This window comes from Adiantum capillus-veneris, chromosome 15 (genome assembly GCF_014529385.1).
Source record: "Adiantum capillus-veneris isolate H3 chromosome 15, ASM1452938v2, whole genome shotgun sequence".
NCBI classification, from domain to species: domain Eukaryota; kingdom Viridiplantae; phylum Streptophyta; class Polypodiopsida; order Polypodiales; family Pteridaceae; genus Adiantum; species Adiantum capillus-veneris.
Genome location: NC_140945.1, coordinates 82,009,962 through 82,023,538, shown reverse-complemented (window position 1 = coordinate 82,023,538; position 13,577 = coordinate 82,009,962). Strand labels below are relative to the sequence as shown.

The following is a 13,577-nucleotide window of genomic DNA, read 5'->3' as shown; positions in this document are numbered from 1 at the left end:
GATATGATTTTTTTGTGAACATAGGAGTCCTACTATTAACACATTATGGGTATTGGCATGCCCATTCTACCCTTAATAGGTAGAGCCTCAGAGGCCCAATTATCGGAACCCCTTGCCATGCATGCCATACGTGTGGCTCTTAGCCACTAGCTCCTTGTTGGGCCTTTCCCTCATAGGAACTTTGTCTTAACAAATTGGCATGCCAATATCCGGCCATCCTAGTCCCTTAAATAGAGCCTCCTAGGCCTAACTACTAGGACCCCTTGCCATGCACACCATACATGTGGCTCTTAGCCACTAGCTCCTAAACGGACCTTGCCCCCTCATTGGCCCTTTCTCTCACTGGACCCTTGTCTTGACATTAACCCCCCCCCCCCCCCCCCCCTTCTTAAAGAAAATTTATCGTCCTCAAACAAAAGTGAAAACCATTTGTGTAAAAACACATATGTTTTTCAAGGTGATACCCTCATGGGGTGTAGCATTCTACTCTATGAAAATATGATGGCAAAAATGATGCCACGTATGTACAGGTTCAAACAGTTAACTAGGGGGTTCAATGAAGTCAACAAATATACTCTAGATGAACAACATTGTCCTCTCCACGACACTAAGTGACACATAACATTAAAGAGGGGGGGTAAAGGGGATCGACGGCGCGGAAGTGGATGCGGGGAGCCCGAGGTAGATTAAACCCGAACGCGCGGCAAGTCAACGCGAAAAGGAACCCGGGCGGCGACTCGATTTGAACCCAAGGCCTCGTCGCCCAGATTGTGACGCATGGGGTAACCATCCCACCCGCGCGCACATATTGTACCCATGGCCCGGGTTTTTGGGGTTTTATTATTAAAACATAGGTGCTGCCCGGGTTTAATCTGTGGCCAAGTTTAATCTGTGGCCGGGTTTAATTTTTAAGTGCCCATCCACAGCTGCAACCTCTCCAAATTTCGTGCGCGCACTTCTCTGCCCCCGAACCCCTTAAACCCTTCCTTCCCCCCCCCCCCCCCCCCTCTTTTAATACTATGTGTTATTTAGTCCTGAGGTTGTCCTCTTGTTGTAAACGACTTACATCAACTACTTCTATTGCAAACTATTGTATCGATTCCCTTTGAGTATTTGAAATGACCCGCAATAATGAGGAGACAACTTGGAAATAAACTTCTTAACTTGTCTTGTACTCGTGAAATAGTCGCTCACCTTCCATGAAAGTGACAACAATTTTTCCTCAGCAACTTTTTTCTATTAACTTGCACGTCAAACCTTTCAACATTAACATCTCCGCATACTTGTGTACAAAGTCCTTGATCTGTTGAAAAAAAACTTCTAGAACTAAAGTCATCACATGGAGTGATCTATGTATAAATGAAAGGAAAATCAGGTCCTTTTGTTTCTTGCTTGCTTAGGCTCATAGCACATTGGCAAGCATTTTTACTCATAACATACCCTCAAAGCACGTATGCTTGTAGAATTTCCCAAGCTTGGAATGGACCTTTTTGGTGTGAATATCCCTTTTTGAATGTCTATATACTTGTTACAAGTTATGCCTTGAAGCCTGTAAACGTCTTACACGAATAGCCCTGTTAATTCAATCATTAAATTGACGCGAGTAAGCTATGTACCCATCAAAAGTAATGCTACATTGTTTTATATATGCAGCTTAATTTTCACTTAAAGCAACCATTTGTTAAGGTTGCTACTTGTTTCTTAAACAAAAGTAAGCATAACTTGTTACTTTAACACGCTTTACTTAGTACCTGACAATTTTTTGCCGCTTTTTTGCCGCTGTAAATTTTCCCCATACTCTGTGCTTTAAGTGGTCTTTTTTTAATGGAATTGACTAACACCTTAGGCCATGTTGTGACACATACTGAAATACCAACACCAATGTCATAGTTCAAGAGAACTCATATTCTCCATGTGGAATATGTTTCATATAGTGATGTCCATAAATTAAACATTTGTCAACTACTAAAAGTACTTGGGTGTTGAGGATCTTCATAACACTCTATGCCAGAAGTGAGAGCGACCCTTACAAAGTTTGCTCCACACCTTGGCTAAATAGAACTCCCTGAGTTCCTATTTATATTATCCACTCTTGTCATGATAAGGATCAAGTTCACCTTGTGAGACTGACGAGGATCAACACATGCCAACAAAGAGAACGATGAATTCTTTTAAGAGGATTCACCCGTATGATGGCAAGATGAGTGTACTTGCACTCCTTTCTCACCCTACCATGAAAGGGCTTGTTGGAGGAAGTCTTCCAAGAATATGCATCTGTCTTATGGTGAGGTGAGTGTACCTGCACTCCTTTTCTCACTCTTAAAAGTGCATCTTTAAAAAATGGAGCAGAATTAAAACCTAATGCCTATCATGAAAGAGAGATTATACCATATATTTACCTCGACCAAGTGGTCCATGGAACTAAAAGGACATAAACGTGCATCACCGTAATCCTTGTTTCTACTATTCCGGCCATAGTCTTTACATTGCTTTATGTACAACAACATATAGGATAATCTTATCGTCCAAAGACTCTATCCTCTCTGTAGGATAATCTTAGCAACCATTTTGGTTGGAATGTTCTTAGGATAATTTTATCATCCACTTTAACTGAATGCAAGAATGGTACGGATCATCGTAAGTTATGCAAAATTATTATTCCTAAAAATCGAAGGGGTTTTAATAGTCTTACTATAGTGCCCATGGTTTAAAATGAAGAATAACTTTGCCATGGACAATCTTAGTGCAAGAACATTGGCAGGGCTAGAAAAAAAACATTTTTCCTAACCGAAGAAAATAAGGGCAAACTTGAAATTCTCCTGGTTTTTAGGTCGAAATTTGAAGCTTTTGCCGGTAATTACACTAAAACTTGTGAAAATTGCCCGGTTTTCTTCAAGGCAAGCTCAAAATCTAACCGGGATTTTAGGATTTCAGCCATTTAAATACACTGGACCCCGGGTTTTTTCTAACACTGAACATTGGTACGAACATACAAACAGATGTCGCATAAACAAACTGTTGACCACTTCGACCGAAAGACTCCGTATTAGACTTTGGATGCCTAAAAATCGGCTTCGAATGTTTCTTGTCCACCTTCTCTACCCACTTGATCCAAGCTTTACAAATCTGGAAGAAGAAAACTTAGAAATTAAAATTTAAAAAAAAAAACTTTAAAATTTTGCGATGTTACCTACCGGCTCGCCATGGCCTCTTTCAGCAGTTTTTGTTCTTGCTTGAATTCCCGAACTTGATCTCTACATGTCCGGTTTCCAAAAACCTTGAGTGCTTCCTTCGCTTGGAAGTATTCCTGGCTTGAATTTTCTACCATGTGCCCTTGCATGGCCGCACATACCAAGGGAGTGTGCCGCCACGGCCCCTACATGCATATCCAGCCGAGAGTGTGGCTCACCCTTTCTTGCCTAGGCCCTTGCATGATGTCTTGAGACTACTTATTGTCGTCTTGCATGCATGCCTAGCTCACCATGGGGCTCTGCCCTCACTAGGGTAAGGTGCCAAAAATAGGGAGTCCATTCTTAGCCTTGCCCCCAAAAAAATATGTGAAATGAAGCTCAAGACATGGCGTTGCCAACGTGCAGATGACACACAAAGAGAAAGAGGGAAAACTCACAGCAACCTGCATGCCCCTCTGTGTAGGTTCACCCTCAAGCTTTGTGTGTGCAAGGGGGCCTGCTCACGCTATGGGGGTCATAGGCATGGGAGAAGAGAACAAAGCCATGCAACCTTGTCCACAACCCTCCTCCCCTAGATTCAAATGGCTCTGATACCAGTGAAAGACCCGGGTACTTGCATGCCGATCTATTATGCCCATCCTACTCCCTAAAATAGATCCCAACTACCGGGACCCCTTGCTATGCATGTCGTACATGTGGCTCCTAGCTGGGCCTTGTCCTCACAAGACACTTGTCCCCACAACTATCCTCGAATGTAACTTCACAAAACAATCTAAATACATCATACAAATTATGTGCCAAAAACAAGCCATGTACAATAAACTATGTACAAGAGATTGGAGTTGCTACTTCGGAGAGGCTAATGCTCCTAATGCTTAAACATGTGATACAACGAGACTTCTATGATTGCTTTGGTTATGGTATTGAAAAGGGACTTATTTTCTTCTCTTATGTGGCATGGTTCCAATAGAAGTAAGACCTCGTTTAGATTTATGTACTTCGGAGATTGGGGGAGTATGATGAAAATGATGAGGAATAGACAAGAGCATGGGAATGAAGATGAAGGAAGAAGGAAATCACGGTCTACAAAGTCACAAAGAGAGCACTATACAATAAAAGTTATCATTATACAATAAAAGGAGCCAAGGAAAATGACACTTATAAATACTTGTTTCAAAAGGGATAACCATGTCAATCATACAAGCAATGCTTGACCCCGAGCATGCTGGTTTGTTTAGGGGTGAAAATGGATAACAATATCTGGAGGCTGTAATGGCATGGCACAAAGTATAGGACAAGTGGGTTGTATTGACAATTGACTAGGTTAAGCACTTTTAATTTGCAGCAGCAGGTAGACATCTATTGGTAAGGCCTGCTCTCTGCAAAGTTGTGTATATATGCTAGTACTGTCTGTAATTGAGGCATCACTATCAAAAGCTTTCCTCGAAGTACAAGAACAACTAATGGCTTCGCCATTGTAATTGACGACAATGACAGTGAGTTGTATCAGTAACATGCATCGACGCCAAGACTTCAAAAGATCACCCTTGCTCTCCGCAACATCAGCTCAGAGTGCTGCAGCACGAATGGTTTTCCATTTTAAGTGCTCCGCTATATCCTCCACCTCTGTGTAGTGTACTACTCAGTCTGCTAGAATGTTTCCCCATCACCGTCCGCTTACTCACTGTCCGAGTCAAAACCTACTTTTTTCCCGTCCGCCTCATTGTCACTGCTATACGTTTCCTGAGGCCCACTCTCGCCAATCTCTCCATCACTGCCTTCAAACTCTTCTTCTGCACCACCAGGCACCTTGCCGGAATCTGACTGGGCAGCTGGTGCATCTTCCTCTGACTCTGACAAAGCCTGTCGCTTTCTCGATTTCTTGGCAGGTGTACCTTCAATAGCCTACACAGAACACAAATGAGTTCTTTTAGAGGAGGATACTGTTAGATGTATTGCCAAGAGCTTTGAACATACTAAGAGTATAGGCTAAAGCACACTTTTTCTTGACCTTGAACATTATAATTCTGACGCAAACCTCTAAACTTTGATACCCCACAGGCCACAGCTCATAGCACCCCATTAAGAAACAGCACCCCTTTTTATGATACAAAACCTAAAGATTCTCATAAAAGCCAATGATTTATGAAACTAAGACCGTATTAAGGATAGCATCTGTCAATGTGCACAAAGAGTCATACCGTGTCATTGTTTCTCTCCTCGTCATCCGAATCTTCCAGTCCAGCAGCAGCAAGCGTGTTTTGCGCACCAGCATTCTCATCATCAGATGACTCATGCACAAAGTCTTCTTCCTCTTCAAGTTCCTGGTCTCTTTGAGCTTTCTGCTTTTTCTCTCTTTTCCTCTTCTTTTTGTCCTTCTTTTTTTCTGTCCCTCCATCTTCTTCATTTTCATCAATTTGAAACTTATCTCTGCTTTTTAATCGCCACGTTTCCTGAAGTACACACGAATTAAAACGTTCCTCCGAACACAATAAACATTGCAAAAGATCTTGAAACAAGTACTCTGCCCTCAGAAAAAATCCTAGATGTTTGTACAAAGGAGATTTTAGAGCAATTATGTACGCAAGCTTAAGTTTTCTGTGCTTGACATAAACCAGATAGTGAACACTAGCAGAGATTTTAACCTTCAAGCGCTCAAAATTCTCCTGCTCCTCCAAAACTCTCCGAATCTCCTCTTCTTGCTTCCTCCTCTCCATCTGAGGAAAAAGCCACAAACCAAAGCGAATAAGCACAGGAATCACATCTATTTACAGAGCACGCAGCAGTTGAATCAGGTCTATCAAGTGCGTACTTCAATCTTCCGTTCTTCCTCCGCTTTTCTCTTTGCTTCTTCTGCCATTGCATGCTTTCGTGCCACCTCTTGCTTTTGCTTAGTTTGCTGCTCCTCCCTTTCAGCAGCCTCCAAATGAACCTTCGCAGCATCAAGCAGGTGCTTGCAATACTCCACATGCATTTCAATTTTCTTCCCATCAAAGCCATGAGAATGATGCCCAGTCATTCCAGACAATTGACTGAAAAGGCGGAGGGCATTCTTCAACTCTGACACTGATTGACGGACCTGAAAGACCCATTGAGGGAGAAGGACGTGAAAAAAATTCTTTCTTCTTTGCAACAAGCTTTATATCAATTAAGACTAGATGAGCTAAAGATTGTGAACCTCATCAGCAGAGCGTTTAGCCTTCTGAAGAGTTGCAGTGGAAAACTTCTGCATGGCAATGGCAGCATCAAATCGAAGCATATAATTAGATGGGGCCAGATGAATTGCTCGCAAGAGGGAACACTTGCAATCTTGCCATTGCTCTGCCTCATAGTACGTGCGAGCGAGATAAAGAAGGATCTGTGAATCTGTATTATGATAGAACTTCCTTAGACAGTTCTGGTACTGCAAAATGAACCAGAGTTGAGTAAACCTCGAATCAAAACAGTGAATAAAGCATTGCAGTACTCGCAAAAACCAGAGGGTAGGGAAAATGCTTACCATCTTGACTGCCAATCCAAATTGCCCTTGGCCCAAGTACACATGTGCCAAATTAACCCATACATCTGGTATTTCAACAGTTATGTTTCCTGCTGCTGCCTCTTGCACCTACAAGATGACAGTTTAAGCAAGAACCACAGCAAATAAAATCACTCCAAATTCAAACAGGCAAGTTATGGGATCTATTGCAAAACACTAACTTGTGTGAATATCTCCTTGGCCATGTCAAATTGACCTTTTTCTGCCAAAACCATGCCAATACCGTTTGCCGCATACATATTGCTTGGATTTTGGGATAATACCTTCCACCAACAAATTGCCCCATTACTTTTTTCAGGTCTTTTGCAATGCAAGCACAAACAAGGCATCTGTTGACCTGAATCAAAAATTTGAAGACAATACCTTCGTAAAAAGTTCCCTAGCCTTTTCCAAATGAGTTGCTTCCAGTTTCGAGTCCCTCTTTTCACCACGCCCAGCTGCATAATAATTCCAGTTTCCCTGGGAAGCATACATGCAAATGACATCATTTTGCATCAAAAAATTATGCCTGTCATGAGCAACTAAACCCAAAAAAAAAAAAAAAATCATACTAGAGCAAGAAGTGAATATGCATCTTTTCCATCTGTTAACTGCTGAACAGCCTTGAACGTTTCTTTTGCCTTCAGCCAGTCATCTGCCTTCAGCTCAACATTTCCCCGAAAAGAGAGAGCATCCACATTATTCTCTTCCAGCCTTAATGCTTCATTTATCTGCTCAAAGAAAAATCTTGTTACAAGCTGACACAAACCCACACAGAGACCCACAATATCCATGCTACTCAATTGCGCAAACACATACCATTTCGGTGCAAGCAGCCATGTTGTTATTTGCTTGACCAATGGCAGCCAGTCGAAGACAAGCATCCACATAATTCGGACACTGAGCACATGCAAGTCTCCTTATTAACACACAACCTCAATTCTTAACAAATCAGGTACCCTTCCTATTTATGACAGATAAAAGCAATACTTTGCACACACGGTCGTATGGTAAGTGCTTTCGCAAAAACATGGACATGTTGATGTGTTCAAATCACATGTGATGCATATGGTTATAATAATGAGAAAAACAGAAAAATTCTCATGATGCTAAGCAACAATTTCTGTTTCAGACTTCTTTGTAATCGCATGCGAAGGATTACCTTGTACAGTATTAGTTTGTACAGAAAAGCAGCTTTCTCTAGCTCATGAGTCTGCTCATAAAGCCTAGCTTGATTAAACAAGATCGTTACTTTCCCAGCAGGTAGATCCAGAGCTAGTCCCTGATCTTCTAGACGATAGAAAAAGTCGTTGTTTGTCGTGTCATTAGCAAAGCCCGCAAACCCATCCACATCAAGACTTTTCAGTAGTATCGAATCAAGATCCACCCACACGCCCTGTCCTAAGGCCTCTTTGAAAGCCTGCTGAGCAAGCTTAAGCACAAACAAAAAGGAAAGTCAGATTAAAAAGTGTGCTAGCATTAACATGAAATCAACCTCTATATAATTAGACAGTCCAAACATGCTTACCTCATGCTCACCCCGCTCAAAGTGCAACACCCCTATGTTGTTAAGCAGCTCCGTGGATACTTTTTCGGAGCTTTTCCTTGAGAAATTTAATGCCTGGATCAGTGGAAGAAGAAGCGAATGATTGTGAGGTCAACAAAAGGCTTTATGTTGATAGGACTCCTGAGAGAAACAGTCTTACTGTTTTGAATGCATCTAGTGCTCCACTTATATCGGTCGACACTAAAAGCTCTCCCATTTCTATCCATGCCTAAGACATATGCTCAACAAGATCATTAATTAAAAAAAAGATGAAACCATTCAGCATTTGTACGAATCGAATTCCTTGACAAAAGAAGCAGGTTGACACAAAAAATAATTCTCCTTTGGAAAAGAGCTCAACCAGCAACCAAAATATGTTCTCTCAAGGAAAACGGAATGACTTGACGCCAACAATAGAGAAGCTGACATCACTTCAAGTGATCGAGCAGTCCTCTCTGGAAAATTTATCTGAGAGATTTGAAATACAACTAACAAACAGAGCCGCTCAAGCCAGGTCCAAAATATTTCCTCATAGCCACTATTTTTTCCCAGAAAATGGTATCTGGACCGATAAGTTCATGACTCGCATGTATCTTTGGGGCTCTAGCTTTCTCGTATTGCCCTTTTGCAAATCCACTGAAAAAATGAAAAAAAAAAAACTCATGACTCTTCCAAAACATCCGCTGTGATAAATCTTCCCGAAGCATTGCTGCTCCCGCATTTTCCCATCCAGATGCTACTTGACTTCCTATATGGGTCCGGCAGCCCGGAAAAACGCGCCATGAAGTTGTGGAGCCATATGACCATCCGTACGCCTGCTGATGTGGCACTTAGTACACAGTGCTGACATGGCACATTTTTTTGCACTGGGCGTTTTTTGGGTGCCAGTTTTTACCTCCTTTTGGGCTATCCCAGAGATAGCAGATAATTTTCAGTCCTTTTGGGGCCAGGTGTCTAGAATTAGTGTTAGGGTTTCTGCGTTGAGGTCATAGCCGGTGCCAGAGGATGGGCTATGAATCTATTCCTTTCTGAGTGATGGTTTATGCAAGCTTGTAGGCCCCACTTGTCAAATTTAGGATAGGTTCTCTATTGCCAGAGGATGGGCTATGAATCTATTCCTTTCTGAGTGATGGTTTATGCAAAGCTTGTAGGCCCCACTTGTCAAATTTAGGATAGGTTCTATGCTAATGTGACGTGCGAAGACCTTGGTAAGTTGGTATCGTTAAACGTCCATACACAAGACATAACAGCTCTGGCCACAGTTTACAATTTTTATACCACGAAACGTCACATTAAAGGGTTGCTTTCTAATGCTTCACAAAGCACAGTGCAGCCACTGAAATAATGAAGGCTCAATTTTGCATTCCATTGGAAAGCCAAAGCTTTGATTGGCCCTCACAGAATTAAAGAATATCATACTTATATACGTGCATACACCTAGATGAATCCAGGAGAATCCCAGACTCGCCTTTAAAGGAAAGTGACAGATATAGACTCATGGCAATCAGCCACATTACAATATAACCATCATCTCCATCATGCCCCTCTGACTTCGTCAGTGCCCAAAAGTGGTATAGAACTGGGTATCAATATATGCTCAAATCAAAGATAGGATAGGCAAAGTGCTTTTTCTCAGATTAGACCCAGTCATACAGCTCTCACGAATCCAAACAGAAAAGTAATCATAACCCTTCGGTGAACAAATTGCAAGGACTACAAAACCAAACTTGCAGCTTGTAACACAATATCAGCAGGTAAAACATGATTTACAGAATACAACAAGGCTTCCTTGCATACACAATTCCTAAAAGAAACTAGATATTGACCTGTTAGATACCTCGGCATCATGTGGGTTAATCCTGGTAGCTTTCTTGAAACTTTCTAAGGCTTTATCGACATGTCCTTGTTGAAAATATATGTTTCCAAGGGCCTGAGATTATAAAGGCAAACAATCAACTCTGATTTATTAACCTTACATTCAACATCCTGAAATTTCAAAAGTGAAACTAAATACTAACTTTGAGGCATTCACCATTTTCAGGCTGAACTTCCATGACTTTCTCAAAATTTGATAAAGCACTTTTTAGATCATTAAGCTTGAGCTGCACCTGTCCTAAACCTGTTGCATGAACCCGCATGTAAAATGAAACACACCATTTGCATATTCACAATATCTCACTGATTGTCTACTACGAAGGTTAGCTATTAAGATGTTATCGTTCGATCTCTGATTTGTTCCCTCTAAAATAACTACCCAAATACTTAAAATTGGCCTCTCCTTACTAGACGCTAGGGTCGTTGGGTGATGCAGGCAGGTTTAGGGAAATTTTGAACATTGGACTGGTATGGCCTTTGAAAGCGAATTTTAAGACTCATAGAGGTCAACATAACTATGGCATTGGGTGCTCAGACTTAAGTTGCTTCACCATTGTGGTAATGTGCCTCTGATGTGAGGGATGAGAACAGCCAACTGTCTGGCTTAATTCCAGTGAGGACATTTGAAATTGACAAAAACTTCCCCATCGGTTGGAAAACAGAAGTTGAAAGCACGTAGCACAATTCTTTTAAAAAGATGCACAATTTCAATGCTGCTTTCGTAGTATAAAACTCGTTCTACATTTTACTGTGCAAACAACAATTGAAACATCAAATGCAGATAACAGATCAAATCATCTGGCATCTGCCTTTGAAATAAACATAATTGTTTTCCCTTCATTTGATTGGAGAAAGATGTTAAAAGCATGTGCACGCACTTCCAAGTGCGAGCTTTGTGTCCATCCCTTATGAGAGTAAGATATTCACTACCATTTCATACCTCTACTTACATAAAATTTGTACCAAATTGAAACAACAGTTACACATCTCAAGCATTTATACCAGATAGAATCAGGTTCAATACTCAATATGAATGAAGATTATCACTGACCAAATAAGGGTAAGATAAAATCCTTAGGGCTCTTGAGCTCCTTTACTGATGCCCTGTAATAGGCAACTGCTGTTTCATAATCCCCCTGCAGTCAGACATCCAATAGACTCAGAAAAAAATTCAAATTATTGAAATGCTTAAATAATGTGAGATGCTCAAGGTAACTCCACACTCAGTTACAACCATAGTTGCAAGTGAAGGTTTTGGCCTAGGAATTGTAATGCTCAATAACATTTCAGGAGATACCATTTGAATCATGTAATTCCATTCGCCAATCTAATTGATGCTAAGATGTCAGTTGCAACCCTTTAGACTTAAGAACTTCTCAATTTTATTACAGATACACTTTTAACACGTCTGTACATTTGTGCAAATATGTGTGTGACTGGATGGAAATAAAATATTAACAAAGGGAGAAGTATACAAAGGCAACATACATGTTTTCTAGCTATAACCACCACTTCATATGCTAACTTCAGAAGGTGAGATGATACCTTTGCATGATATGACCGAGCAAGATTGTAAAACGAATGAGATTTTAGAATTGGGTTGTCTGTTGCTGCAAGGGCCGCTTCCATTAGCTGCTCCACTAGAAAGTGTTGTCCAGTGAAAAAATAATGGTTTGCAAGATGATTTAGAGCCATTGCACAGTACGGATAAATTTCATAAGCCTTTGCCAATTTTTCCAGACCCTCTCGTACCCCCTCAGCTGCATGGTCCCACAATAAAACAAAAGAAAAACTTTAGCTTTCCATGAAAAAGAAATGTGTACACTTGGTCAACATACAAGAAAAACACTTGAGTCCACAACTAAACACATTTAGCACCGAAAAAAGCAATAAGTCTCCCTGCTTAACTTCTTATTTACTTACAGTCGGTGTTTCCTGTTGCACTCACCTTCATTTGTATTCAAATCCATCACTCCCAAGGCTACCAAGGCTTCAACATTCTCAGAATCCAACTGTGATATGATTCAATCGGTACAAAAGAGAAGGAGATGGATGTTAAACAGGTAAGCAACTTTTATGTAATCACAAACCAGGCATCCTTTATCTTCTCGTGCCCAAAAATTAAAAATAATCAGCATGATCAGAGTATGTGAAAATTTAAGAAGCTTAATTTACCTGCAAAACTCTTTCAAATGCTTGGCGTGCTTTCTTCATCTGCCCAAGACGATATCTGCAAATACCTAAGCCAAGCCTTACTGCAGCTGGACAATGTGGATGGGCACGCAATGCTCTCTGCCCCACAGCCATAAATAGTTTAACCGGTGATGTTAAAAGGAAGCATCTGCCCTAGATGATATTTGCAAATAACTAAGCCATGCCTTACTGCAGCTGGACAATCTGTCTTACCTTGTAGAGCTCCAAAGATTCTTGAAAGCGCCCACGATTGAACTCTACACATGCCTGTTTCAAAAACACAGGCAATACCTCTTTTATTTCTAGCAGTGAATCAGCAAGAAGGTGAATTAACCGTGATATTAGCATCATATCACAGGCAAAAAGATGCTTAGTTCACATATATATACCTAGATGAATCCAGGATAAGCCCAGATTCACCCATAAAGGAAAGTGCAAGGTATGGACCCATGGTAGTCACCCACAAGAAAATATAACCATCAGCTCCATCATGCATAGTATTGACTAAATACCACGACATCCCCACTAATAGTGGGTGTAGAACTAGGTACTAACATATGCTCCCAAATTCACAACACACACACACACACACACACACGAGCATACATCAACACAAAGTTCAACGTACTAGATGAATTGCCCCCTTAAAATTATAACTACAATAAAAAGGTTCCCTCGACAAGAGGACGAATAGCACAGGAAAGAAGAAGAAGCAAGGAGTAGTGAAGGCCCATGATATCTGCAACCCCTCCCCCTAACTTGCATCCTCCCTCTCTCTCTCACACACAGCTCTCTCCAAGACAAAGCTCAAGGAGGCAATGCACACACTGGTTGCAACCCCTATTGACAGCTGGTCCTCAAGTTAAACTTCTTTGATAGAAGGCTTAAAACATTCCAATTCACATGTATAAATGATCTTAACAGACCCACCTGACCAAGAAGAGCAGGAACATTGTCTGGCCTTCCATCAATAACAATTTTAAAAACTTCAGAAGACTGATCAAGATCACCCTTGGCCAACAAAAGCTGACCTGCATCAAGCACAATCACTCGGATACCACATGAAAGTGAACATTTCTCTTTAGTAAGTTTCTGTTAAAGCAAAAAAAACTGACCTTTTCCAACAAATGTGGTTGGCTCATCTTGATCAATCCGAGACGCTTTGTTGTAGTAATGTGTTGCACGAATGAAGTATTCATCCCTCTCACGTTGCTTTGTTTCAACCTTTCCCAGGTTGCTATAATAGGCCCCTAAC

At 41.1% G+C, this 13,577-nt stretch overlaps 1 protein-coding gene across 1 annotated transcript in view; it reads right to left on the bottom strand.

Moving 5' to 3' along the window:
* Nucleotides 1-4,329: 4,329 nt before the first annotated feature.
* Nucleotides 4,330-13,577, bottom strand: part of ELF8 (binding protein) — a 100,855-nt gene continuing 91,607 nt past the window's right edge. Inside the window, exons 3-24 of the mRNA XM_086482754.1 lie at nt 13,438-13,577; nt 13,253-13,353; nt 12,536-12,589; nt 12,305-12,421; nt 12,078-12,141; nt 11,675-11,889; nt 11,181-11,265; nt 10,273-10,373; nt 10,092-10,184; nt 8,415-8,483; nt 8,237-8,329; nt 7,871-8,140; nt 7,528-7,608; nt 7,281-7,439; nt 7,093-7,188; nt 6,891-6,992; nt 6,691-6,798; nt 6,370-6,594; nt 6,004-6,270; nt 5,837-5,908; nt 5,393-5,644; nt 4,330-5,096 (exon numbers count right to left, since the gene is read on the bottom strand). The exon at nt 13,438-13,577 is cut by the window's right edge and continues 55 nt beyond it. Of these exons, the coding sequence (XP_086338880.1) occupies nt 4,869-5,096; nt 5,393-5,644; nt 5,837-5,908; nt 6,004-6,270; nt 6,370-6,594; nt 6,691-6,798; nt 6,891-6,992; nt 7,093-7,188; nt 7,281-7,439; nt 7,528-7,608; nt 7,871-8,140; nt 8,237-8,329; nt 8,415-8,483; nt 10,092-10,184; nt 10,273-10,373; nt 11,181-11,265; nt 11,675-11,889; nt 12,078-12,141; nt 12,305-12,421; nt 12,536-12,589; nt 13,253-13,353; nt 13,438-13,577 (2,992 nt within the window). The 3' untranslated portion in view covers nt 4,330-4,868. The remainder of the gene's footprint in view (nt 5,097-5,392; nt 5,645-5,836; nt 5,909-6,003; nt 6,271-6,369; nt 6,595-6,690; nt 6,799-6,890; nt 6,993-7,092; nt 7,189-7,280; nt 7,440-7,527; nt 7,609-7,870; nt 8,141-8,236; nt 8,330-8,414; nt 8,484-10,091; nt 10,185-10,272; nt 10,374-11,180; nt 11,266-11,674; nt 11,890-12,077; nt 12,142-12,304; nt 12,422-12,535; nt 12,590-13,252; nt 13,354-13,437) is intronic.